At 43.8% G+C, this 24,616-nt stretch overlaps 1 protein-coding gene across 1 annotated transcript in view; it reads right to left on the reverse strand.

Annotated features, from left to right (window-relative positions):
* Positions 1–3,679: 3,679 nt before the first annotated feature.
* Ptdss1 (phosphatidylserine synthase 1) overlaps positions 3,680–24,616 on the reverse strand; it is a 69,739-nt gene continuing 48,802 nt past the window's right edge. The window contains exons 10-13 of the mRNA XM_006977624.4: positions 16,537–16,636; positions 9,995–10,063; positions 8,873–8,942; positions 3,680–7,295 (exon numbers count right to left, since the gene is read on the reverse strand). Coding sequence (XP_006977686.1) covers positions 7,186–7,295; positions 8,873–8,942; positions 9,995–10,063; positions 16,537–16,636 — 349 coding nt within the window. The 3' untranslated portion in view covers positions 3,680–7,185. The remainder of the gene's footprint in view (positions 7,296–8,872; positions 8,943–9,994; positions 10,064–16,536; positions 16,637–24,616) is intronic.

Consider the following 24,616-nt stretch of genomic DNA (forward strand, 5'->3'; position numbering starts at 1 on the left):
ATGCCAGCCAGTTGTGTAGCAGAGTACGAGAAGTCATGCTTACATGGTTGAACAAAACCTAAAGGGTAATTCTGCTGTTCAGAGCATTGTTGTTTGAAAAACCAGTGGCAATGTGAGTTGACTTATACAGCAACACATTTTAAAGCAGCCATTATTCCAGAACTTCTGTGTGTTCCTGCTGGTAGAATCCAGAGGGCAACATCAAGCGTCTTCATCACTTTCCACCTTTATTTTTTGAGACAGGGTCTCTGACTGATCCTGGTGCTTACCAATTCGGTCAGACTGACTTGTGAGTGAGCTGCTGTCTCCATCCCTGCAGTGATGGGGCTAAGCAAATCCATCACCATACCCAACTTTTGTCAAACCTAAGTCTTCATGCAGCAAGCATTCTACTAACTGAGCTTTCTACCTAGTCCCAGGCCTTTGATTGTGTCATTTCCCTCTATTTTTTAAAGTTATTTTGAAAATCTTATGTGTATGAATGTTTTTCCTGCATGCATGTCTGCACATTGTGTGTGTTCCTGGTAGCCACAGCACTCAGTAGGCACCTGATCTCCTGCAGCTGGAGTTACAGATGGTTGAGAGCCACCATATGGGTGCTGGGTGAACACAGGTCCTCTGTAAGAGTAGCCGGTACTCTTAGCTGCTGAGCCATTATCTCCATGCCTCTCTGTCATTTCCCTTCATACGTTTAACTTATAAACCAAATATGAGACTGACATACATATTCTCCGTTGTTACTACCGTTAGACTTTTCTCCTCCTGTTGAATTTTTAGATATACACAAACACAAATTTCTAGCAGAGAAGGTACTAAATAAGGGATCCTCAGCTGGGGTGATTTGGGTGGCCAACACATTTACATACACACTAACTCAGACATTTTGGGAGACCACAATGGTCCTTCTCTTTCATGCCTTATGTGGGCCTGGCTACCTCACACTCCAGCTGAGGCTAACCTTTTATGAATCAAATGTGGCTCAAAGAAAATGTCAGGAAGGCAAGGGGGTATGTGAGTGAATGGGTGTTTGTGGGGATATTCTGTGTATGTTCGTAATTTTAAGCAGTATATTCACACGCACATTATGCACACTGTTCTGCTGTCAGCAGTCACTGACCACACCAAGGAAAAACAGATGCATGCTGACTTTAATAGGTGCTCTGGCAGAGATGGGCTGTTATGACAGTAGCCTGGGAAGTTTGAACTCTGCATGTTTTTTCAGCTTTCACATACCTCTTTGAACCAGAAGACTGGGCTAAATGGGAAAATGCTCAACATAAGTAAAGCTAACATTACCCCAGCTTCTGTGGTCTCATGAAGCAGGAATACACATGGCAACAAGTGGTTCCCTCCCTTCCTGGCTGGTCAAGAGCCGCTGCTGCCCAGCTTGTGAAACCAAAGCCTGAGCTGACCCACCATGCTTCAGGACAACTTTGTGGCTGTTTTTCCTGCTTACAGTAGCAGTATGATCCTTGAACAGAATCTCCACTAACAAACTAGTAAAGAGAAAACAAAACTATTCTAGCCAAACCTCCTGGGAAGTAAAATTTGGGAGCTAGCGGAGGAGGGGGGTGGAATGCTCACACCAGACAACTAATCCTACAAATATTAAAATGTTACTGCCACCTACTGTCCCTTCCCCATCGGTGTAGAATGGGTACTTCAAAGTATTTAGTGAGTCATCCAAGAAGTGCTATTTTTTCATTTTGGAAAAACACTGTATCTCAGCAGGACATTGCACTGTTATCTGTTCTTCCTAGAAATATGGTGGGTTCCTTACAAATTAAAGCCATATGCATCCCTCATTAAAAAAAATAACCCACCCCAGCCATCCCATTATTGCTGACCATAGGAATTTGTTATGTATAATTTACATTCTTTCCCATACTTGCTATTTTTTAGATGGGAAGGGCTTTAGGGCCACTCCAGATTGTAAATCACATTCCTGCAGGCAGAGGGAGCTAATAACAGGAACAAACTGCCTTGGAGGTTGACACCCTACATCAACGATCCAGAAAAAGAATTCCAGTAGAGAGGCAGAACCATGTCTAGGGATGGCATCTTAGCCCACTTCAGATCATAGGCACAAAGGGACGGAAAAGCTGTGGACAGAACCTAATTGCCAGTACCACTCTTGCAGCCAACATCTCAAATGAGGGCAACCCCAGAAGCCCTGAGATCTGAATCCCTTTGAATGGAGGAGGGGTACATAAAGAGTGTGATCCTCCAAAGATCTGACTGTCATCTGCTATCCGATGACACTGGATAGGAGTGCTATGGGTAAAGACAAGTAAGCTCTGTCATGTGATGGAGTAACAGGACAGGAACATAAATAAACATTATGTCCAGACATCTGGAACAAGAGCCTTAGGGTCCTGGATTGACCTGACAGCTCCTTCTTGGCCCAGTGCCTGCAGGCAAGTGCTCAACTGCTCCATGCCATCTCATTCCAGAAAACAGCCAGATACCACTGAACTGTCAGGACTCACAGAACATGTGTATATGTGAAGATCTGGGACAACCTTTCCTCTGGAATAGGGCTATGACTCTGGTGTACAAGTGAAGCAAGCCTGGTGCTCTGGAGGTTGTTGGTAAGATAGGGGTTTTGAGAGCTACATCCAAAGTTATTTCAGAGGTCCCTAGCATCTTTGTCTTGAAGACTTGTTCTCTATGGTGCTACAAAACTTACCCTCCTGCAGCTGATCTAGGTATTTCCACTCTTTGAGAAGGTGGGGAATCCTAAAAATCCAGGCAAACTAGATAACTTAGTCCTTCCCAGTTGCACCTGTCTAGAAAGGACCTCATCAGCCTGTGGCATAGAACAATCAGACTGGTGACAGCAAATGCAAGTAGCCCTTTGTTATGGCAGTGGGCAAAGTCAGGAGTACAGTACATATTTCTAGTAAGGGAGTGTTCAGAAGTCCTGCCTGTAATTAAGAAACCCTTCCTGCTGTCTCAGGATGCCACTGGAGCCCACAATCCTTATAGTTGTAATAGCAATGTAACATTCAGTACCAAAGAAAATGCAGTAATTAACACATGATCATACTACAATATTTAAACATGAGTCCAGATAACTAAGGAGACCCCCTAGCTGGTTGACTCAGCTGGGCAGCAAAGCCCTCCAGCAAATTCTATTTTCCCAGTGATGTTCCTGTCTTTATTAGGCTCTGGGGGAAAGGGATGTGCTAATATCCTCTTCTCCGCCATAGGAAGGCAGAATGCTGGGGGTCTGGAAGTCTTTGTTAGGACTGTAGGCAGGAAGCTGGCCTGACACCCACTTCTCTAGCTAGTAAGGTACACTGAACGAAAAGACCAGCTTTCAACATGAATACTGAGATACCAGATTACAAAGAGTTGTAAGCTAAGCTGAGCTACATGAAGCCTTGACAGGACCTGGACCTTGGACCATAGTAAACGTTTGAACAATGTGGGAGTGTGGTAAAATATGTCACCTTAGAGGTCAGGAAGCTTTAAATTTCTACCCAACAAGTCAGGTGAGGTGGGACAGGGCTATAATCACAGCACGAAGAAGGCTGAAATAAGAAGACTTCTGTGAACTCATGGCCAGCTTGGCTACATAGAAAACTCTTGGGCTCCCCCCCCCTCCTTTTTTTTTCAATCCATCCAACACATTGCAAGAAAAGTAATAGCAGGGTAGACAAAGTCACAGGTGACATTTTTAAAGTGGACCAAAGGCATTTTTAGTGGACATCAGAGACAAGGAAGATATTTTACAACTCAGCATGCCTACAAACTAAACAATTCAAGTCCAGCTATTTTCTTCTTCTTTTGTAGACAATAATAGTTCCTTTAAATTATTTGGGAAGAGAAAAGGGGCCATCTGGGTGGCAGGGGAGACAAAAGAGAGAAATGGGGAATATGATCAAAGCATACCGTATACACACACATGACAATGTCAGAATGAAACCCATTATTTTGTACAATCAATACATGGTAACAAATTGCTTTAAGTTCACATAAGGGCAAAACTAAAAAAATATTACAGCTTTACCTGTGACCATCTTACCATAAAGTTCAGAATAAAAGATGTAAAAATCACATCTTTAATTACGGATGAGCAGTAAGATTGTGGCCCATCAGTATCAGTCACTCCAATACTGACTGCAAAGAACCAAATCTCAAATGTAATCATGGAAACATGCATACACATAAAGAGGTGTTCCATTGGGTGGTGAGATGCAGGAACCAGAGGCCTTTCTCCATCAGAGAAATAGGAAATATAGAGGCACAATAGTCCACCTGTGGATTTCTGGATGTTAAGTCACACTCACCTGGTCAACACTGATATGCCCAGCAGTCCTATGACAGTCCCTGGGCACAGCCAATGGATGTTAAACACAGTGTTTAAAGGACACACTCAGTCTGCTCCCAAAAGCCCCACTTCTTGCTTCTCATCCAGTAGTAAGCCTTCCCTTCTCTACCCAGCCTCCCAATCAGTCACTCTGTCAGGGCTTTGAAATGTAACCCAAACATTCTATAAATCCAATTCTAAAACGCAGGCCTTAACAAAGCAGGTATCATTTCTCAGGATGCTCTGAGGCAAGTGGCTTCTGAGTAGGGACTAAGAAGACTGGGACTGATGTAAGCAATTTTATTTTCTTGGGTGAGAACCTGATTTCCAGGGCAGTCCCAGTGAAGACTGGCATTTACCAGATGCTGGGTATCATCAAAATGCTCAACAGGGCAGTGAAACATCTGAGCATGGGTGGGAGAGCAGGTGGTCAAGGCTTCTTTATGAATGGTGAAAGGAACAAGAGGGAAGGCAGAGACCTGTAAGGTCCAAGGATGATGAAAAGGAAAGAGAGTCTGACACTCAGTGCAGTGTGAATTAGGGAGAAAGACACAAAAAATTTCCTCCTGCTTTATACTCTCAATAGTGGTATCTTTAAAGACAGCAATCTGCCAAAGGGGTCATGAGGTGACTTAAAGTCACCACTCACTGAAGGATGCCTCTGGAACATGTGTTCTACTTCCATCAACCTGGAAATGTAGGCCAGGACCAGTGGTATGGTGTGGAGGAGTAATGGTAACACAGCCATGGAAAGTGTTGGTTTGGTCATTACAGCAGCTAAGAGCACTTACTCAAAGGGGAAATAGAAAGTTTGAACTTAACGTGCTTTCCTAGCTGTTTCCTACAAAGCCAGAGAGGAAACATTAACTCATGTGTGCTTTGGTTCTTACGCACACCACAGCCATGTCAAGTTCACCATCAACTCCACAGGCACTTAACTGTCTGGTTGTAGAAGATGGGCTGTGCCCCTTCAGAGGGGTTGGGCCACCCACTACATGAGTCCTTCAGCACAAGACCCAGCTCTTCTGGAGAAGGACCTTGGAAACCCTCAATGGCATGACATAGAACCTATAAGAGGGATACAAATTTTGGGGCTCACCAAAATTGCACAGAAACAAAACAAACTCACCAATCTGCAAAGCAGAGGGATGTTTTAAAGTCATAACTACATTCATAAAAGCTTGTTTGATGGAATGTGAGGGAAGGCCAAAGCTCAGAGGCAGAGCTCTTGTCTAGCACACAAGAGGCCCTGGATTCAATTCCAGAACTATGAAAGAAGGGATGGGGAATGACAGGTAGTATATGCAGCATGCACTGCTCTGCCCCCCTTTAAACACATTCATGGGACGCGGTGGGGAAGCTGAGAGCTATGACCTGCCCTGGATTCCCAGTGTGGGCTAGCTGCTGCTGCTGATCTTCTCAGAACAGTCTGGCTGAAGAGGCATGTCTGTAGGTAGCTCTAGATCAAGTGGTCACTCAGGGCACTAACTGTGACCTTGGCTGTTCATGATTCATTTAACCCTCTCATCTGAGAATTCTTTTTTTCAAAGAAGGAAAATATAACTTCTATAGTTCAAAGATTTCCTTTAAGACAGCCAAGATGCAGAAATCATTGTGCTCCAGGAAATAAGGGAAAGGGCTAGTAAGTTTGTATGTGTACAGGCCACTTGTTTGAAGAAGAAAATCCAACTTGGTCAGCATGACCATGGTAACAGACAATGGCTACACTTCCACTTCCTGTGGATTACTCTGGAAGATTCAGACTAGGACATATATCATAAGCCCTTTAAAAATAATGTTTCTTTTTTCTCTTCAGCATATAGAACACATATACATATGTATTATCCTAAAGTCAATTGTAAAATACAAGCTTGCTTATAAACAGTTGAAAGACCAAAAAGATAACGAAGAAATGTCATTCTAACAGACAGATATTTGAGGAGTCTTTCGTGTGAACTGGTTTATTTAAAACAAGGATCCAGGGTGGGAGAATGTTCTAGGAGAACATGGCACAGATGAAAGTTAATTAATACTCACTAGCACCTCACATGAGACAGAAAGACAAAGTAGGCAACAAACCATAGAAGGAAAACCAAGCCCATGGGAAAGGCACCTGGCAGGAGCGGAGCTGCAGTGCCCCAGCTCCTCGGGCAGGGTCGCTTTTGTGCACTCAGTCTGGACAAACAGCGTTGGGAATGGAACAGGTTCCAATCTGAGACTCCAGTGCAAGCAGCCAGCCTCCTTCAAACTTAGGCTGCTGATCATATGCCGTGTGGCTAGGGACTGAGTATGCTAAGCAGGGACACAAAAGCTCCCCCCACTCTTTGTTTCTCTAGAAGGAACCCTAATTTCAGCAATGGATTCTGGAAGCTTTTAAGCACTCTAACTTGACAACAGGAAGTAAAAGATGGAAAAGCAAACTGAACTTAAACAATCAATCAAATGGAAAGGCAGATTCATAAAAATAAAACCCAGTGAGCAGTTCATTAACCAATTGGTTAAATCATCTGAATGAAGATATTTATACAGCGTCCACAAGACACATGAGCACAGAGCCATTGCTGGCAAGCAGGAGCAAACAGCTATCCTGTCCTACCAGCACACTGTATAGCTACCAGCAACCACAGGCCATGTGCTGAAGTTAGGAGACACCTCCTGTTGGCAAAGAAGCCCAAGTCATGACCAGCCTAATGTGTGTTCAGGGCTATGGAAGCCAAGACTTATAATCTCAAATCATGATCCCCAAAGCCCCCTCTGTTCCTTCTGTATGTTCTGTACATTTTGATCTCCACATAGGAAGACCCGAAGATGTTCTGTTGCCCTCTCAGGTCTAAGCACTCTCTGGAACATCTGACATTAACTAGGCTTCTTCATTTCTTTCCAACTCCATTGGTGACTTTGGACTTGGAATGCCGGTTCCTTCTTCTGGAAGAATGGCTTTCACTGTTGCTTGAATGCTTGGGCGGGCTGTCTTCAGAACCTGCCCAAAGGAAGCCAACACATCATCACCGGGGGCCTTTGCGCTTTGCGGCTGGCTTCTGGGATCTGTGGTTCTCCCTTTCTAGCCTGCCCTAGCCTGCCATCTAGAAGCCAGCTCTTACCCAACACTGACACTTGCTCTCCCTCTAGTGGCCTCATTGATAAATTAAGGCCACGTGAACCTGACAGTCTGGCTGTGCCTCATGTATACAAGGCAAATGTACCATAAGACCTGGGCCCTGAGGAATTTTTACTCTGGCAGTATGTAAAATAGACTGGACACAGCACAGTCATGAAGACCAGAAGGGTGAGCACAAATGAGAGCACAAACAAGAGACAACATCAGTATCCATCCTATGCTCACAACAGTACAGATTTCCCAAGCTGTACACAGTGAACTGTTAAACAGGCTTTGTAAGCTCTCAGTTGGAACAGATTCTTGACTTCATAAAATTAAGACTATTAGCAGAAAGGTCAACATCTTTACAATCCTGCTGCTCATGAGTGGGAGCCTGAGGTGACATTGTAACACTGGGCTGACTCTTTCCTCTGATAGGGCCTGTGGCCAGTCTCTACAGCAGTGGCTAAGCATAAACTCCCTCTCTCCCAGAGTTCTGGTTCAGTTTCATGAGAAATATTTACCAAAGACAGCCATTTACTCCCACTCCCCAAAGACCCATAGTCTTGTCTTCATTCTCAGTATCATTTGTCACAGTCCAAAATTTTCTGATTTTTTTTTTTAAACTATTCTTCATAAGTGGTATCTCTTCCACTCATGAATCCTTTCTACTAGAAAACCAAGAGTGCCCAGGGCTGATATGCAACTGGATGGAACCAGATGAGGTCAGTCTGATGACTCCCTTTGCCCACACATGACAACAGTCTACAGGGTGGCAGAGAACTAAGCAGAGTTCCTAGCCACCAGCTCCCCAGGGTCACCTCTCGGCACAATTTCTAAAGAACTCACAAGTCTTCCTTACCACAGGCCACATCGTCCTCAGTCTCTCAGACTCACAGTTTGCTCCCTCAGCCATGCTTCTTGGTTTTGACAAGAACTGAAAAGTACTGGCCAGCGGAGCCTCTTCGCTGTCAATGTTTCATAAATCTAAATTTTTCAAATAACCAAGTCACCCTAGATCATTACAAAATGCTTCCCAGAGAGAGGCTGGCTGAGGGTCCCATTCACACAGCTCTGCTTCCAGAATAAAAACCATCACATTCAGCAACCTCTTCTGAAAGGCCTTCTCTCAGGGGCACACAGCACTCTCTGAGCATTTTCACCCACTATAAAAGCCAAGAGGGGGAGTGCTCCCACTATGGGGCTTGAGGCAGCGTAGAACTTCCTGCCTGAGGAAAGCAGAACCCAGTTTGTAGCCTCATCTCACAAGGCAAGCTTCTGGCTAGATTTTGGAGAACCGTGTGTTTCTTAGTAGACAGGAGAGATGTGATAAGTAAGTTGAGACTCTTCAATGTCTCTACTGAAGCTCAGAGGATGAACACTGACCCTAAGTCTCCACAGTAGGTCTGAGGTTCAGAGGACTCAATAAAGCTTTAAACAGTGAGCAAGACAGTTGTTACCTTTTGAGCCTTTCCCATGGTGCCAGGAGATCTCTGGACTGTAAGTGCCATCTTCACACTCTGAATAGGTCTAGAGAGAGACACAGGTTTAATGGGTAAACTTTAGGTCAGTCCTGAGAAGAATGGCAGGATGGAAAAAGGGGAGGGGGAGCCCAGGCTAAGTGTGAAAGGGTTCACCCTGTATTTCTCAGCTAGAAAGCCTGTGATCTCCTGCCAGAACACACAGAATCAACCTTCTAGAAAGCATTAGCTCTGAGGCTGGGATACAGCATGGGCAAGGGCCTAGATTTGATCATGATATCACATACATATACAGATATCCAAGCTCAAAGTTATGAATGAAGGATGACAGCATTATCTTTATTTAAACAAAGACAGGACTGGAGATATCGCTCAGTCAGTAAAGTGCTAAGTTCAATCTCCAGAACCCAAATCAAAGAGCCTGTCACAGTGGCTCATGCTTATTATAATCAGTGAGAGGGACTGCTAAAAAATAAAAATAAAAAAAATAACAATGGACAAGTACACAGAGAGGAATGATATCTGAAGTTAGCCTCTGGCCTGCACATAAAAGTTTCCCCCACCTGCATCCTCCCTGACACCCTCCTACACACACAAACAAGCCCACACGTCAACACACACACACACACACACACACACACACACACACACACACACACACACCAAACACAATAATCCCCAGAATTACTCTAGTGTTAAAACCCATTCAAACCATTCTCTACTTTGTAAGAAGCAGGCAATGCAGGTGGGAAGCCTGGAATAGGACATATAAAAAGGTCTGAAAAGGCAAAAGAGCCAGAATATAAGACAACCTTGAGAACGAGTTCAGGGGTTTCCCACTTCTACACTTGTTTTAGCTAATTTTAAAATTTTTATTTAAATAACTAAGATTTAAAGCCCTTGCAAAAGGAGGATACAGATACTGACCAGGCCAGCCACAAGCAAGCACAGCTGTGTAACAGGGCACCTTCTGACATGTTAAGTTCCTGTACGGCAGGACTGGCATCACTCCCTAAGGCTGCTATGCTATCTCTTTCCCTCTGTGTGTTTGTGCTACCCGCTGGGTCTTTTAAATGGAGGCCACCTCTGTTTCCACTCTACCTTTTCCCGGTGGCCATAGTGCTCTGCATACCAAACCATGCCGTACAGACACAGGAACGTGGTGAAGGCCTGGAAGACAAAAAGACACAAAGCCCCTTTATAAATGACAGTGCACACACACTTCACTTCCCAGAAACTGGGATCCTGGGAGAGTCCAGAAGATAGCTCAGCGCCTTTCTGCCATCTGTCTTCAGGGCAAGGCTTCAAAACGGTTGGATGGCCGGGCGGTGGTGGCGCATGCCTTTAATCCCAGCACTCAGGAGGCAGAGCCAGGCGGATCTCTGTGAGTTCGAAGCCTGCCTGGGCTACCAAGTGAGTTCCAGGAAAGGCGCAAAGCTACACAGAGAAACCCTGTCTCGAAAAACCAAAAAAAACAAACAAACAAACAAACAAACAAACAAAACGGTTGGATGTGGCTGAGATGGGACAGTCAGAGATGAGCAGGAACGGGTTTGGTGGACTGGTTGGGCAGGTCATAGATACTCCATTTGTAAGAAGGGCTATGGTGAGACCAGACAAATGGATCTACCTGGCATCCACTGCTAAGAAGTTCATTCAATAATGCCTGGAAAGGCATCCCCGTGGACTGAGCAAGAGGGCCCTGCTGAGCTCACCGCCCTGGCTTTTCAGAAGCAGTTGCTCCACTCTGACCCCTGCTGCTGTTGTTTTTGTGGACAGAAAAACAAAGAGACTGAAAATACTTTGTAACAACCTGCATGAGATGAGTGGCTGCCCAGAAGCCAGTATCACACCTTAAACTTCAGTGTAAGGACAACAGTATAGACAATTGGCCCACTGCATGCAGATGTTTCCCATCCTCAGAGTCAACAAACTGGCTTAGAAATTTTTGAGGGAACAAAAATGTATTTGTACCAAAATAAAGATTTTAAAATGCTCATCATCCTTCCCTAAAAAACAAGTTACACAGTATTTATGTTTTATATACATAAGCTTTAAATGCTATAGGAGGACATGCATACACTATGCAAGCACAATGTCAACAAGAATGTAAGACTTGATAGCTAGTGGATTTGTGTATCCCAGAGGTGGGGGCATGAAACCCATCACTCATGGATAGTGAGAATCTAAAATTTCAAAATGTGCCAAAAAAAACAAGTTTAGGAAAAGTCTTTGGCTGCCCAGACTGAGTAGCAAAGGGCTGAGGGAACAAGGGGGTCAGCAGAAAGGGGGTTTGAGGGGGAAAGGAGGGGCCAGAGAGAGTGAGTGAGGTAAACAAAAGCAATCAAACTAAACAGCACATTCTCAAGAACACTTTATACTAAGCCATCCCTAATACCCAGAGTTCACACTATTTCCTATAGACACTTGGGTACATCACTACCTATCATCTCATCCTAACCATGGGGACCAGTATGAAATCGTGGTGGGACTTTCTCTTCCTGAGAGAATAATTTTACTTCTTTCTGAGAATCAGAGCTTTAGATCTAGAAGGCCACTTTAGAGATTCTTAATCTTCCCACTTAACAGAAGAGGAAAAATAGCAGTGAATGCCTTCCAGGGACTTGGGTGACATGGGGAAAAACTGGAACAGACCAGGTCCTAGTTTTAAAGAGGTTATTGATCTCTAGTCAGATACTAGTTTTATGTCTTTATAACTTCCTATCACCATCCTTCTGTGGAGCTCCTCCATCCACTAAGAAAAACAATGCCTCACAGAACAGCAGACAGACAAGAGCAGCAGAATTGTGAGCCTATCCCTATAGCCTGGAGCCTAAGTTCTGGCCCATTCCTTCATGTCCTCAACTTGCTAAGTGTCTCTGAAGTCAGCGTTCTCCTAAGAACCCAAAAGAAAAGAATCTCAGTGCTCTGGCTAGCTGCCCACTTCTTTACCAAGGAGGCTGGGACAGAGGCATGGTGACAAAAGAACATGAAACCCAATCCATATGCAAACCAGCAGGTCTCTACATGTGGAGTTTTAAAGAGAAGTTCACACTCCCTCACAACAAAAACTATGCAATGAATGAATATATTACAGTTACAAAATGTAAATGGCTTCTAACCTCCAGCATATTCTAATACTTGTCCAAATTTTATAACATACATCAACATTAAATTTGCCATTTTTCATGGAAGGGAAAGAATAGCCACAAGTAGAAATGTATCATGTGTGTGTGAGCCTCCATTGTGTTAGGTGTTACAAGGGCACAGCAGGATGTCCTAAGCTTCACACTGGGAGGGGGAGCTTAGGCACCTCTTCCCAAAGTACTGGCTATGGAATGAGCCTGGGAGAAGGAAGGTAATGCCGCCACTGGCCTGCCATTGCAGATTATGACCACCAGAGGTCAGATTCTTTCCTTTCTCATCTCCAAGCCTGTGCGGTCGGGCTGCAGCTGGGGCTTTCTCCAACAGGAATCAGCAGACAGAGCTGGCTTCGCAGAAGGACCAGGAAAATACAGGCAGGTGGCAAAAGAAAGGTGCTCATCATCACGATCACCACACAAAGGGCCTAATATGGTTGCCAAATGTACCACTTTACCTAGGTACAAGAGGCCCATTTTCTACTTGGTTCAGGAGACAAAAGCTTATAATTTATGGATTTGCAATCATACCTGTGGAAATCCATGCAAATGTCCACTTAAAATGTCAAGGTCTGGATTTAAAATAGTAATTGCATGGATTTTGTTTAAAGAGAGATGAGGGAGGGAGAACTGAAAACTCTGTGGGATGAAAGCCAGGCAGTCTGTGGCCATGGATGTGGCAGTAGTGAGCATGCAGAATCCACCTTGGCTTTACAATATGGTAATAAACATTAAAATGTATGATGGCTATTCAACAACCTTATTAGGCAGCACATGAGATGCTTGCTTCCATATTAATCTCAAATTCTGTATGTGGTGCCTTGCCAAGCAAAGGAAAGAATTGGGGCCTTTGTTTCTTGAGTACAATGGTAGGCACGGTGTAACCTACTGCTCTCTTATTGAATAATGATCATCTCACTTCTGAGAAGGAGATCAGTCTTGCTCTTTAATAAAGGCCATGGTATGAAAAGTGTTGGGATCTTGTTTCCATTCTTTTTGGTTGTGAAACGCACAAGGCAGCAGCTGGGACTTGCTGTGCTTTGGGTCTTGAATGTCTCCCAGAGGTCCATGGTAGCCTTGGTTCACAGTTTGCTGCAACTGGGAGGTGGTAGGAACCTCTAAACAGCAGAGCCCAGTAGGTGCTGATGAGTCTCTCCTTCCCATTCTGTAAAACTCCATCATGTAGAGACCTGCTAGTTAGCATATGGATTGGATTTCATGTTCTCCAGTTACCATGTCTGTATTACAATGTCCTTGGTAAAGAAGGGGGTGCCAAAGGGAGTGCTGAGACTCTTTTCTTTTGGGATCTTAGGAGGACACTGACTTCAGAGGATACTCAGCAAATGTTGCTGATATAAAGGATCATGCCAAAGTCTTTTCTTTCACATCCAGCTATCACACAAGCATGCTTTGTTCTTACTGGGCTAATGCTATGGGGATAAATGATTGTAGATTGAAGCCCCCAAAACAATAAACCTTGAGCCAAAATAAACCTTTCTCTTTGAACTGACTTCGGGTATTTGTTACAAGAATGGAAGCTGATCAGCTCAGTGGCCTCTTTTCAAGCTGAGTTATGGTGATATTTTATTTGTGCACCACAATAAACCTTATCTGGGGATCAGAGGAAAAAGCCAGCTACTATATTAAACATAGAAGTCAGGCAATGGTAGCACATTCCTTTAATCCTAGCATTCGGGAGGCAGAGATTCATCAAGATCTCTGTGAGTTCAAGGCTACAATGGGAACAGAGCCAGGTGTGGTGGCACACACCTTTAATTCCCAGCACTAGTTAACCATAGAGGTCTGGAGGTCTGTACAGACAGACAGGAAGTGACAGAGCTGGTCAAAAAAGGGAAGCTGGGTAGAGAGAGGCATGAGTATAAAGTGGCTCTCTTTTTGAGGATTTCCTAGCAGTAAACGTGGCTGGCTTCTTTCTGCTTCTCTGATCTCTCAGTTTTCATCCCAATATCTAGCTCTGGGTTTTTTTTTTTTTTTTTATTAATAAGACCTTTTAAGATTCATCTTACAGAGTCCTCTCCATGTGTCATGCCTGATCATGTCAGTCAGGGACTCTGCCCTCTTCAGAGTCTCACTGTCATCTTATGGCTGTCACGAAAGCCCTACTTGGCCTCTTAAATCCAGCTGCTCCATGGAATCCCATCTTTGGCCAGCATCTCAAGTCCCTATGGGGTGTCTTCTAACTCTTCCTACAATCTCGTGGCTTCTCCTGGTCCTACATAGGGACATCTTGGGTCAGGTCACCCCTGAGCAAGCCTTATCCAATGTTACTGAGCAGATGACGAATTCAGTGAGGCAGATGATGAGATAGGATATCTTCATCTAAAAATTTAACCTCAACTCAGAACAGCTATAGGCTGCTCTCATGTGCCCTGTTACTACCACAGTCTAGAAACACCAGAGTTATCTTCATGTCCATTCTGGGTAATGACAGGGCAAGTGTCCTATGCTAACATCTCTAGAACAACTAACAAACCTAGCTAGCCCTTTCCTTGCCCTCCAATGACTGTGCTTTGCTTCTACCTGTCACTTGTCAATTAGGACCAAACAACATACTCTAATTTAACATTCTTCCTAGAGACCCCATCCTGCACAGTGCTTCTCTGTGAAAAAAATCAGACTACTTACAACTCCTAGAAGACCCAACTATAAGTATGCACAGCCCTTCTATACAGGCAACTCCTATCCTCTCCAGTGTTCCCTCTTTGCTCTCACAGTCCTATGTCTGTACAAGCTGATCCCTTGGCCTGGATATCTTAGTCTCTGCCTCTCCAACTCATTCTTTACATCCTTGCTGAGATTCCTACATGCCAGGTTCTATGCTCATGACAATGATGGCAAAAGGATGATTAAGCTTCTTTATACTCAAAAAGTTCAATATTGTGAAAGGAGGATATAAACAAAATCAATTCCATTACATGGGTTAGGACTAGAACAACCATGTATGACCTGCTCATGTGTGACCTGCTCATGATGTACTGTGGTAAGAAGTATCCTCTACCATATCTGGGGGGCACTCTGGCTTATCCTGCTGTGGTCCCATGGCTCTCCTGTAGCAGGTAAGGTAAGCAGCCCTCTACCCATGCAGCAGATCATATTCCAGTCCAAACCTGAAGTGACCATGTCAGAGAACAATCCAAGAAAATCAGAAGCAAAACATCACATACACCGAATACCCCAACTCTTTCTTCTAATCTTACTAGGATAGAAAAAAATAATTAATTCTGTACTTTAATTAATTATTAATTCTGTACTTTAATTACGTTGGAGATACTCATTCCCTGTTACTGCTTGATCTTGAGATCAAGGAGCTGCTGAAAGGTGCTGGTGTAGTTGGCATTTCAAACCTACAACCCTAAAAACAGACATTGCAAAAATAACAAACAAAACAAAGCAAAAATACCTTATGGAAAATCAAAAACGTGTTTAATTACAGGAGAGGATGAAATTGGAAAGACAGTAAGAAAATCTATAGGACAGAAGAGCTGCTTTCTCCCTTAAAGTGCAAGGGAGGATGAGCTAGAGACATAAGGAATGCTATAGAGCAAAAGAGACTTGACAAGTATGACAACTACTTGGGATGGGTGGGCAGCAATTCAAAGAAATTATAAAAATGTGAAGTCTAAGTTCAGGGAAGCATGAATGAAACAGTGTCTCTGGACATGATAGACCACTGCTCTCATGAACTCACAGCAGGCGTGGTTTCTGCACAAGACCTGAATATAATCAAGCTAGCCAACATTCCAATATTTCCGTTTCAGAGGTGAGAGTAAAGGACAGAAATAAAAGGATGGAGCTCGGCTGGGCAGTGGTGGCGCACGCCTTTAATCCCAGCACTTGGGAGGCAGAGCCAGGCGGATCTCTGTGAGTTCGAGGCCAGCCTGGGCTAGCTACCAAGTGAGTCCCAGGAAAGTCGCAAAGCTACACAGAGAAACCCTGTCTCAAAAAAAAAAAAAAAAAAAAAAGGCTGGAGCTCTAGGTTGATGCCCCACTAAACTCTTCTCTTCAGAGTAGGTCCCTCTCTGGGGTAGAAGTGTGGCCTACAAAGCAGAACACCTGTGGTCTGATTGCTTCCAAAACCTACTCTGTAATGCCAAGTTGTATATAAACCCATGTATGTTATACTATAAAAGTCACAGTGATAGGATGAAGGAGAGGGCATGAAAAAATGTACTTGTTGCTTCCTCAAAGTCCTTACTAGTTCACCTCATGTAGACACATTCCCAGAAGCAAAGAAATCACATAGGTGGTGTACCTGCTGAGGGCATCTATTTGGAAATGGCCAAGGTGACCCAATTAAGCTGCTGTATGGCTGTATTTTAGTCAAACTTTTAGACTAGTGCCCAATCTTAAGTTATTAAGAAAATGCCTCTGAACTTCTAAGGAAACTTAGTGTACAAGAGAATCTTATTTTTGTATTTCAGTTTCCTTAAAGATAGCTAGGAAGTTTAGCTAACATTCTGGGGTGTGAGAGTAATGACTTACCACACAAAGAAGCCAAAATACAACGTAGAGTATCTGGGTCTTAGAGAAGAGATCTTGTCCAAATTTTATGCAAACAATAGCCTCCAGGAAACCAATGACCCTAAGCACACAAGGAGCAAGAGGTTCAATGTTAGTTCACCTTATTAGAGCGTGTTCATTGCCAGAAACATGCAACAGATGAGTCCCAAAGCCAATGGTCAAGATTCCTGCTTCAGACACTGGAAGCAGGTCCTCTACAAAATGACATAGTTCTTTCCCACCACACTTTTTCTGGAAATATTTTTCTCCTTTTCTATTCTCTAAAATCTTGCCTCACTTGTTTTTATTATCTAGAAACACCCAGCATCACCTGAGAGTGGGCCCTCAAGCCAACTTGGAGACCTTCTGAAGCATAGAGAATCCACTATCTTTGAGAGTTGGTTCAGTTTTTTGGTCAGAGTTCAGCTGCTACAGGCTGGTTGTTATGGCTAGGGACTGCCTCCTCTACCCTTCATCTGCTGTCTTCTCATAACCTTTGGCATATACAGGTAGCATTAGAGCCCTCTAATGGAGTCTGTCAATACTTGAAGGCATCAACCATATTCCCTCCTAGTCTTTCAAGAGTCTCATGACTAAATATCCTTTATTTTACTGACAATATAATCCTTTTATCCTCTCTTAAGCAATTTTGCTAAGAACAAAAAAATGTTAATATGCATGCAAATAATTCATGAATTCCATTTAATTAAAACATTAAAGAAAAGTATTAGGCCTTTATTAAGGCTCAGAGGTTGGAGATAAGAATGGATAAGGTGAGGGTTATGAGTTGGGCTAGAAAGATGGTCGAAGAATACAGATGTTGAATAATTCCACGTTAGAGAGTCTACGCTTGGAACAGAATCCAGATAGTCAATCATTGGTGCGTGAGGACCTTGATCCTCTGTCCATAGGCAGACAAAAATCACAGCCATCATCAGATACATGGCTGGTTCTAAACAACACAGTGTTTGTAATTAGGCCCATTTCAGAAAAGCATAAAAAATTAGCAGAAAGTATTTTTGATACTATCTTCTAGAGCTTGGGACTTTCTTTTTCTCTGTATGCACCCAAAGTTAAATGGTAGCCATCTGGAATTATTGGAGACCACTGCTCCTTAATTACCACTCCCTTAAAAGCCCCTGCTTAAGCATCATTTAAACTCATAAATCCTTAAAAAGACTTAGTATTCCAATCTTGGAGTCTAGGACATGATTTAACACTAGATGGCAGCTGCCTTTTACAGCTTGAGCCTGTGGTGCTGGTAAGAGTCACAGAGTCACTCTTGTGCTGGGACAACAAAAAACGAAGCTGACACAAGTGTCAGGGCACAAGTGTGAGTATCTTCACTTCAGTCATCAAAATATCCTAAGCATAGTACTAGATTCTGATTGTTCATTCCGATTTGAGTCCCTTTTCAAAAGCATGGTGTTATGGTTTACATGTAAAATGTCCCCTCAAGAAGCTTGTGTTTCACATATTAATACTTGGTCTCTAGCTGGTAGTGCTGTTTTAGAATATGGAACCTTTAGGAGATGGAGCTCACTGGAGGAGGTGGACCTCTGAGGTTTTTAGATAGCTCCACTTCATGTCTTCTTTCTGCTTCCCAGTCCATAGAGACGTGATCGCTTGCTGCCTTGACATGCTCTGCTCCCTGCCTTCCCCATCATGACAGGCTGCATCCTCAAAGTGTGAGCTAGAGGAAACCCCTTCTCCTTCAAGATGCTTTCTCAGTCATGTGGTCACAGCACAAGACTAGCTGAGTAGAGTTGGTAACAAAGCATTTCCAATTCACTCTCCTCTCCTCTCCTCTCCTCCCCCCTCCCCCACACACCATTTAAACAAAAGCTTCATAAACTAATTGCAACCCTTATTAAATAAAAAGTACAGTAGGTCAGTTGGTTTCAACAACTCTTGCCTCAGGTCCCAATAGAGTAGGCTAAAAGTCAGGATGGAGTCACTCAAACCGAAGAAGTTTCTGTCACCAAGTAGAAACCAAGGTATTTATCTGATTTAAGAAACTGGGATTAGAGATTACAAAAATGCACTATGTGCCAAACAGGCCAATTTCATAGGCATAAAGAAGTTCTTTCTATCTAACCCTATAAGGAAGTAAGTTGAAGCAACCTAATACCAGCAGTAAATTATCGGTCTATGCTTCTGTTTCCTTATCTTTATCTTAAAGGAGCATAATTCTGTGATAATCTTTCTATTCTTTGTTTCTGCTTTCTCCCTACCCTTTAATCTCCATTAAAATGGACCTATATACTCCTCAGTTTATCGGTGTTATCTGTCCTACTTTACAGAATAAGTGTTACCCAATTCTAGAAAATAAGAGCAATTAAAATCTTTAACTAAACTGTAATATGTCCTTTGACACCTACTTTGGTGGTTTTCTATTCTGCTTCATTTTTCCTTCATTTTTGTTTTATATGTATAGGTGTTTTGCCTGCATGTATGTCTGTGCCTGTGGAGACCAGAAAAGGGCATTGGATTCCATGGGACTGAAGTTACAAGTTGGTCATGAGCTAGTGTAGGTGATAAGAATCAAACTGAAGTCCTCTGAAAGAGTGGCCAGCAACAACTGAGCCATCTCTCTAGCCCTCTACTTAAATGCTGATCAGGATCTACTCAACGGGTTTTATAAAGACCTGCAGATTTTTCTGAACACCAACATCTCCAGGACATAAGAAGCCTCAGTTATGCCATTATCTGTGTACATGGACACATCTCAATAAGAAAGTGACAGCTGAGTTGAGGAACTTGCCTGACTCCATTTTAAGGAAGGAGCCATTATGCTGTATTGTTAAAAAATAAGTTCCCATTTACCATAAAAGCTGAGTTTGCTGCTTTTAAGTATGTTTCCTGGAGCCTGACATGCCCCAACCTATGACCTTAACTTGTTTTTTGAGAATACCCTGATCTTCCCTAGCCCCCTCCACATGGAGACCATATGTGGTTTTGAGATTTTTCTCTATTTTCTTATCGCTCCATCATCTCTATTCTGTAAACCTGTTTTGCAACTACTCATAATTTTACTCCTTAAAAGGGGCCCAAGAAATAGACTAAGGCCTGGTCTCTTTAACTGGACTTAGGAGGAGTTGCTAGCCAGTTCTTGTGTGCACCCCAATAAAAACCAAGCTTGCTTCAAATCTGGCTCAAAATTGTGGTAGTGGTCTTATCCTTGCCCAATGGAATTAACATTTTCTGGAGGCCTCAGCGAGATCAGATCATCCACCCAAATTCTAAAGCTGGACCCTCACTCCAGAAATCCAGGGCTGAAGGGTCACCTCAGGAAGTGCACATCTTGAGAGGTTCCAAGACTCTGAGGCGTGCTTTCAGTTTCAGGGACTATCAGAGTGAACTGCTGTGCAAGAAAAGCAGTAAGCCTCTAGAGGCCTCCCTGGTCAGCCACAGTCTGGTCTGTTGAGATCCTGATCTAGGATGTGAGGATGTTCAATGGAACCTCAATATTCTCCCGCCCAGGACAAAGAGCGAGATGTAGCACCATCCACCTGAGGTCTGGTTTCATGTCCCATTTTTTTTTTTTTTTTTTTTGTCTTGTCTTTGGCTTCATGTTTACTGTTTCTGTTCTGTCATTTTACTTTCTGTGTTAATCGGCTTATTTGGACTTGGGGTGACTAAACAGACAGACAGAATAGATAATAAGCCTGACAGCCCTCTACCTGTGTTTTAAAGAATTCTGACAAATTTAGCCCCCTCTAGTAAAGGAGAATTATGATTATCCTCTCACTAAGAGTTTCCTCTGAACATTCTGTGAAACTGAATGGCCCATATTCGGGGTTGACTGGCCCTCCCAGGGCACTTTCGATTCTCAGATGTCACCCTTGGTAATTATGGCTACCTAGATCAGACTGGATTGACACATTTTTGCCTTGGGCTGAAGCAACTTCCAACCTCCCACCCCTCACGAAGGTCTGTATGGTTCACAATGGGCAAGGTGGCCAAGCCCTGATTGTTGGCAAATTGGCTCTCGGAGGGTCTGTAGCAGAGACCCAGGAGCCCTCTGGAAACCTTTTTGTAGAATTCGCAGAAGGAAGAATCCCTCCCTCCTTCCATATATAACTTTACCACTCTATCCCCTCCTCACCTCAGCCTCTACCTTTATCGCCCCAGTCCCACCATCATAGCCTCACTCTGCCCCCCATCCACATCTACTCCTACCCCACCATCTAGTTCTTCCCTACCTCCCTATCTTTTCTCCCCCAGCTCTTCCCTACCTCCCCTACCTCCCCCAGCTCTTCCCTACCTCCCCCTACCTCCCCCAGCTCTTCCCTGCCTCCTCCTACCTCCCCCTAGCTCTTCCCTACCTCCCCCAGCTCTTCCCTACCTCCCCCTATTTCCCCCCAGCTCTTCCCTACCTCCTCATGTCTTTTCCCCTCCACACACAAGCCAGGGGTCCCAATATAGCCCTCCTGACTCCTCCTCCAATTCTGGTTCTAGAGTGGCATCTCCTTTGGTCCTTGCTCCTCTATAGCTTTTCACTAAAAATCACTACTTGTATGTCCCTTTCTCCACTACAGATCTCTACAAGATTCTCTAGAAGAATCAGAACCCCCCTTTCAGTACTAACCCTGATTCCTTAATTTCTCTAATTGATTCGATCTCATTTAATTATCTCCCCATGTGAAATGACAGTCAGCAGATTCTCCATACCCTTTTTACTACTGAAGAAAGGGAATAGATTCTCACAAAAGCAGCTGAAGTACTCCCTGAAACAGCTTCAGTGGCTGATAACCTGAGGGTAAATGCAACTGACAACAGTCTGCCAAGACAGAGACCCCAATGGGACTACACCACAGAGAAAGGTAGGAGGTCACCCAGTGAATACCACCAGGTTCTGTTGGAAGGGACGAAATGGCATCCCAAAAGCCCACTAACATATATCTAAGTTAGCAGATGTGGAACTGGATGCAGATGGATCGCCTTCAGCTTTCCTGGACACCTATCAGCTATATAGCCCTATAGACCCAGAGGACCTGGCAAATCTCAAGGCGATTAACCTGGCCTTTGTTGCTCAGTCAGTCCCTGACATACATGGAAAGATAGAAAAAGTGGATGGATTTACAGGAAAGAACAGGTCAGAACTATTAGAGAGAGCCCTGAAGGTGTTTGATGGCAGAGATAGCAAAGAAGATCTTTTGATAAACAAGATGGGGCATCCCACTGTGGCTGTGTGACAAGCCCCAGCCACTTTCAACTCTGCCCATGCACACCGTGATAAAAAGGGGAGAGCTTTAAAAAAGGACCAATGTGCCTATTGAAACAAAAAACAAAAAATGGGCCACTGGAAAAATGAATGTCCATGCCAGAAACAGGTCCCCCCAAACCCAAGCCAATCCTAGCTATGGAGGATTAGTGAGGCCAAGACTCCTTTGAACAAGGGCCCCAGAAGCCCATTTACCTTCACCAATAGGGGCTAACCTGTAAATTTTCTGGGGGACGTGGGGGCTATTCATTCAGCATTATGGGAGCCCCTAGGACCCCTTACCAAACAATAGAAGTAACGGGGGCCACAGGGGATATCAAAGAATATAAATGGACCACTGACAGGACTGTTAACCTAGAACAAGGGACTGTATGATTCATTCATTTCTTGTTATTTCTGAATGTCCCTACCCTTTAATGGGACAGGACCTCTTGAAGAAGCTCCAAGCAGCAATATCGTTCTCAGAAGATACTCCTAGGTTGCAATTAGGAGGCCCTGCTAAGACTTTAACTATAACCTGCCCAATGAGTGAGGAATATCTGCTCCTCCAAAATCCAATCTAGTCTCTAGAAGGGGAATGGAAAAAGTTGTTGATCCAGGAAACTCCTACAGTTTGGGCAGAGTATCATCCATCCTTCTGGGCTGGCAAAACGTGCCACTTGTCATAGTGCAACTAGCAATGCCTATTCAAGTCAAGCAATACTTCATCAGTTTGGAAGCCAGGGAAGGGATCAAGGTTCTCATCAGGTCCCTCTTGAAACAGGCATACTTACTCCTTGCCAGACAATCTGGAATCCCCCCTTATTGCATGCCCCAAAGCCTGAACTCAGACTAAGGACCAGTATAAGACTTGAAGGAAATAAACAAATGGGTAGAATCCATTCACCCAACGTTCTAAATCCTAATATTTTGCTCAGTTTATTACCACCAGAGCATAAAGTTTACATTGTATTGGATGTAAAAGATGAATTCTTCTTTATTCCTGTTAGAATTAAGTCAGCCCATCTTTGCATTTGAAAGGGCCAACGCTGAATTGGGGATATGGGGACAATCTGGACCAGACTGCTTCAAGGATTCAAAAACTCTCCCACCATCCTCAATGAAGCATTCAACCAGATTTAAGCCTCTTCCATAGTTAAGAACCCTGAGGTAACCTTGCCTCAATATGCAGATGATTTACTATTGGCCACTAAAGATGAGGAGGACTGTTTGAGAGCTACTAGAGACCTTGTGGAAACTCTAGCCCATTTAGGCTATGGAGTTTCTAAAAAAAAAAAAAAGCCCAAATTGGCTCACTCACTCCAGGTTACCTGCTTGGGCTATGAACTAAAAGTAGGGAAAAGACTGTTGTCCTAGGGCCACATAGTTGGCCACAATGCAAATCCCACCTCCAACCACCAAGAAACAAGTTAGGGAATTTCTGGGAGCTGTTGGATATTGCCGTCTTTGGATACCTGGGTTTGCTAAAATTGCCAAACCTTTGTACTCTGCTATGGCCAGGGACAACATTTCTCCTTTGGAATGGACTAAGGAACATGAACAGGTCTTTAAGAACTTAAAGGAGGCCCTCATACAGGCCCCCACTTTAACTCTCCAACCCCTCTCATTTTAACATCCATGAAAGAAAGGGCATTGGCAAGGGAGTCCTGACTCAGACCCTGGGTCCCTGGAAAACACCATAACTTACGTCTCAAAGAGACTGGATCCTATAGCCTCTGATGACCACCTTGTGTAAGAGGAATAGCAGCCACTGCAATTCTTGTTTAAAAAAAAAAAAAAAAAAAAAAGTTGACAGGCTGACACTGGGACAGACTCTAACTGTAACAGCTTCACACATTCTGGAAATCCTGCTGAGGAAAGCCACCAATCAGTGGATGTCAAATGCCAGTATGACTCAGATAAGGACTGAATGACCTTCAATAAACCCTTGGCCATCAATCCTGCCACCCTGCTGTCAGATGACAATACTGAGGAAACATCCATGACTGCATGGAGATGCTGGACATCATCCAATGTATGTGACCAAACCTGACAGACATTGCTCTTACCAAAAGATGTGGATTTCTACATGGATGGCAGCAATGGAAGAAGGAACCAAGTATGCCAGGGCAGTGGTGGTCACAGGCCAGAAGGCATTCATTTGGGCACAAGCCTTGCCCAGGGGCACATCTGCCCAGGGAGCAGAAATAATTGCTCTGACCCAGGCTTTAAGATGGGCTAAAGGGCTAGGCGGTGATGCTGCACGCCTTTAATTCCTGCACTTGGCAGGTAGAGGTAAGCGGATCTCTGGGAGTTCAAGGCTTGGCTGATATACAAAGCCAGCTTCAGGATAGCCAAGGCTGTTAACATAGAGAAACCCTGTCTCAAAAAAACAAAACAACACAAAAAAGTAGGAAAGATGGGCTGAAGGAAAAAAAAGGTGAATATCTACATAGACAGCAGATATGCTTTTTGCCATAGCTCATGTTCATGGACAGATATATAAACAGAGGAGCTTACTCACCTCAGAGAGAAAGACTATTAAAAATAAACATGAAATTGCATACTTGATAGAGGCCATCTGGTCGACAACTGAACTGGCCATAATACACTGGCCAGAACAACACAAAGACAAAACCCCATAAAACTCAAGGCGACAACCATTCAGATCAAGTCTGCTTTGGGGGAACCCAAACTGCACTAGAACCATCTGCTTTCCCAGAGCCCCCACTCTGCCTCAATGAAGATGTTCCTGAGTATGATCCAGAAGAAATCAAGTCATATTCTGACTTGGGGGCTTTCAGAGCTGCAATGGATGACGGATCTAGCCTGATGGAAGAATCTGCATACCAAAGG

The sequence above is a fragment of the Peromyscus maniculatus genome, chromosome 20 (genome assembly GCF_049852395.1).
Source record: "Peromyscus maniculatus bairdii isolate BWxNUB_F1_BW_parent chromosome 20, HU_Pman_BW_mat_3.1, whole genome shotgun sequence".
Taxonomy (NCBI): Eukaryota; Metazoa; Chordata; class Mammalia; order Rodentia; family Cricetidae; genus Peromyscus; species Peromyscus maniculatus.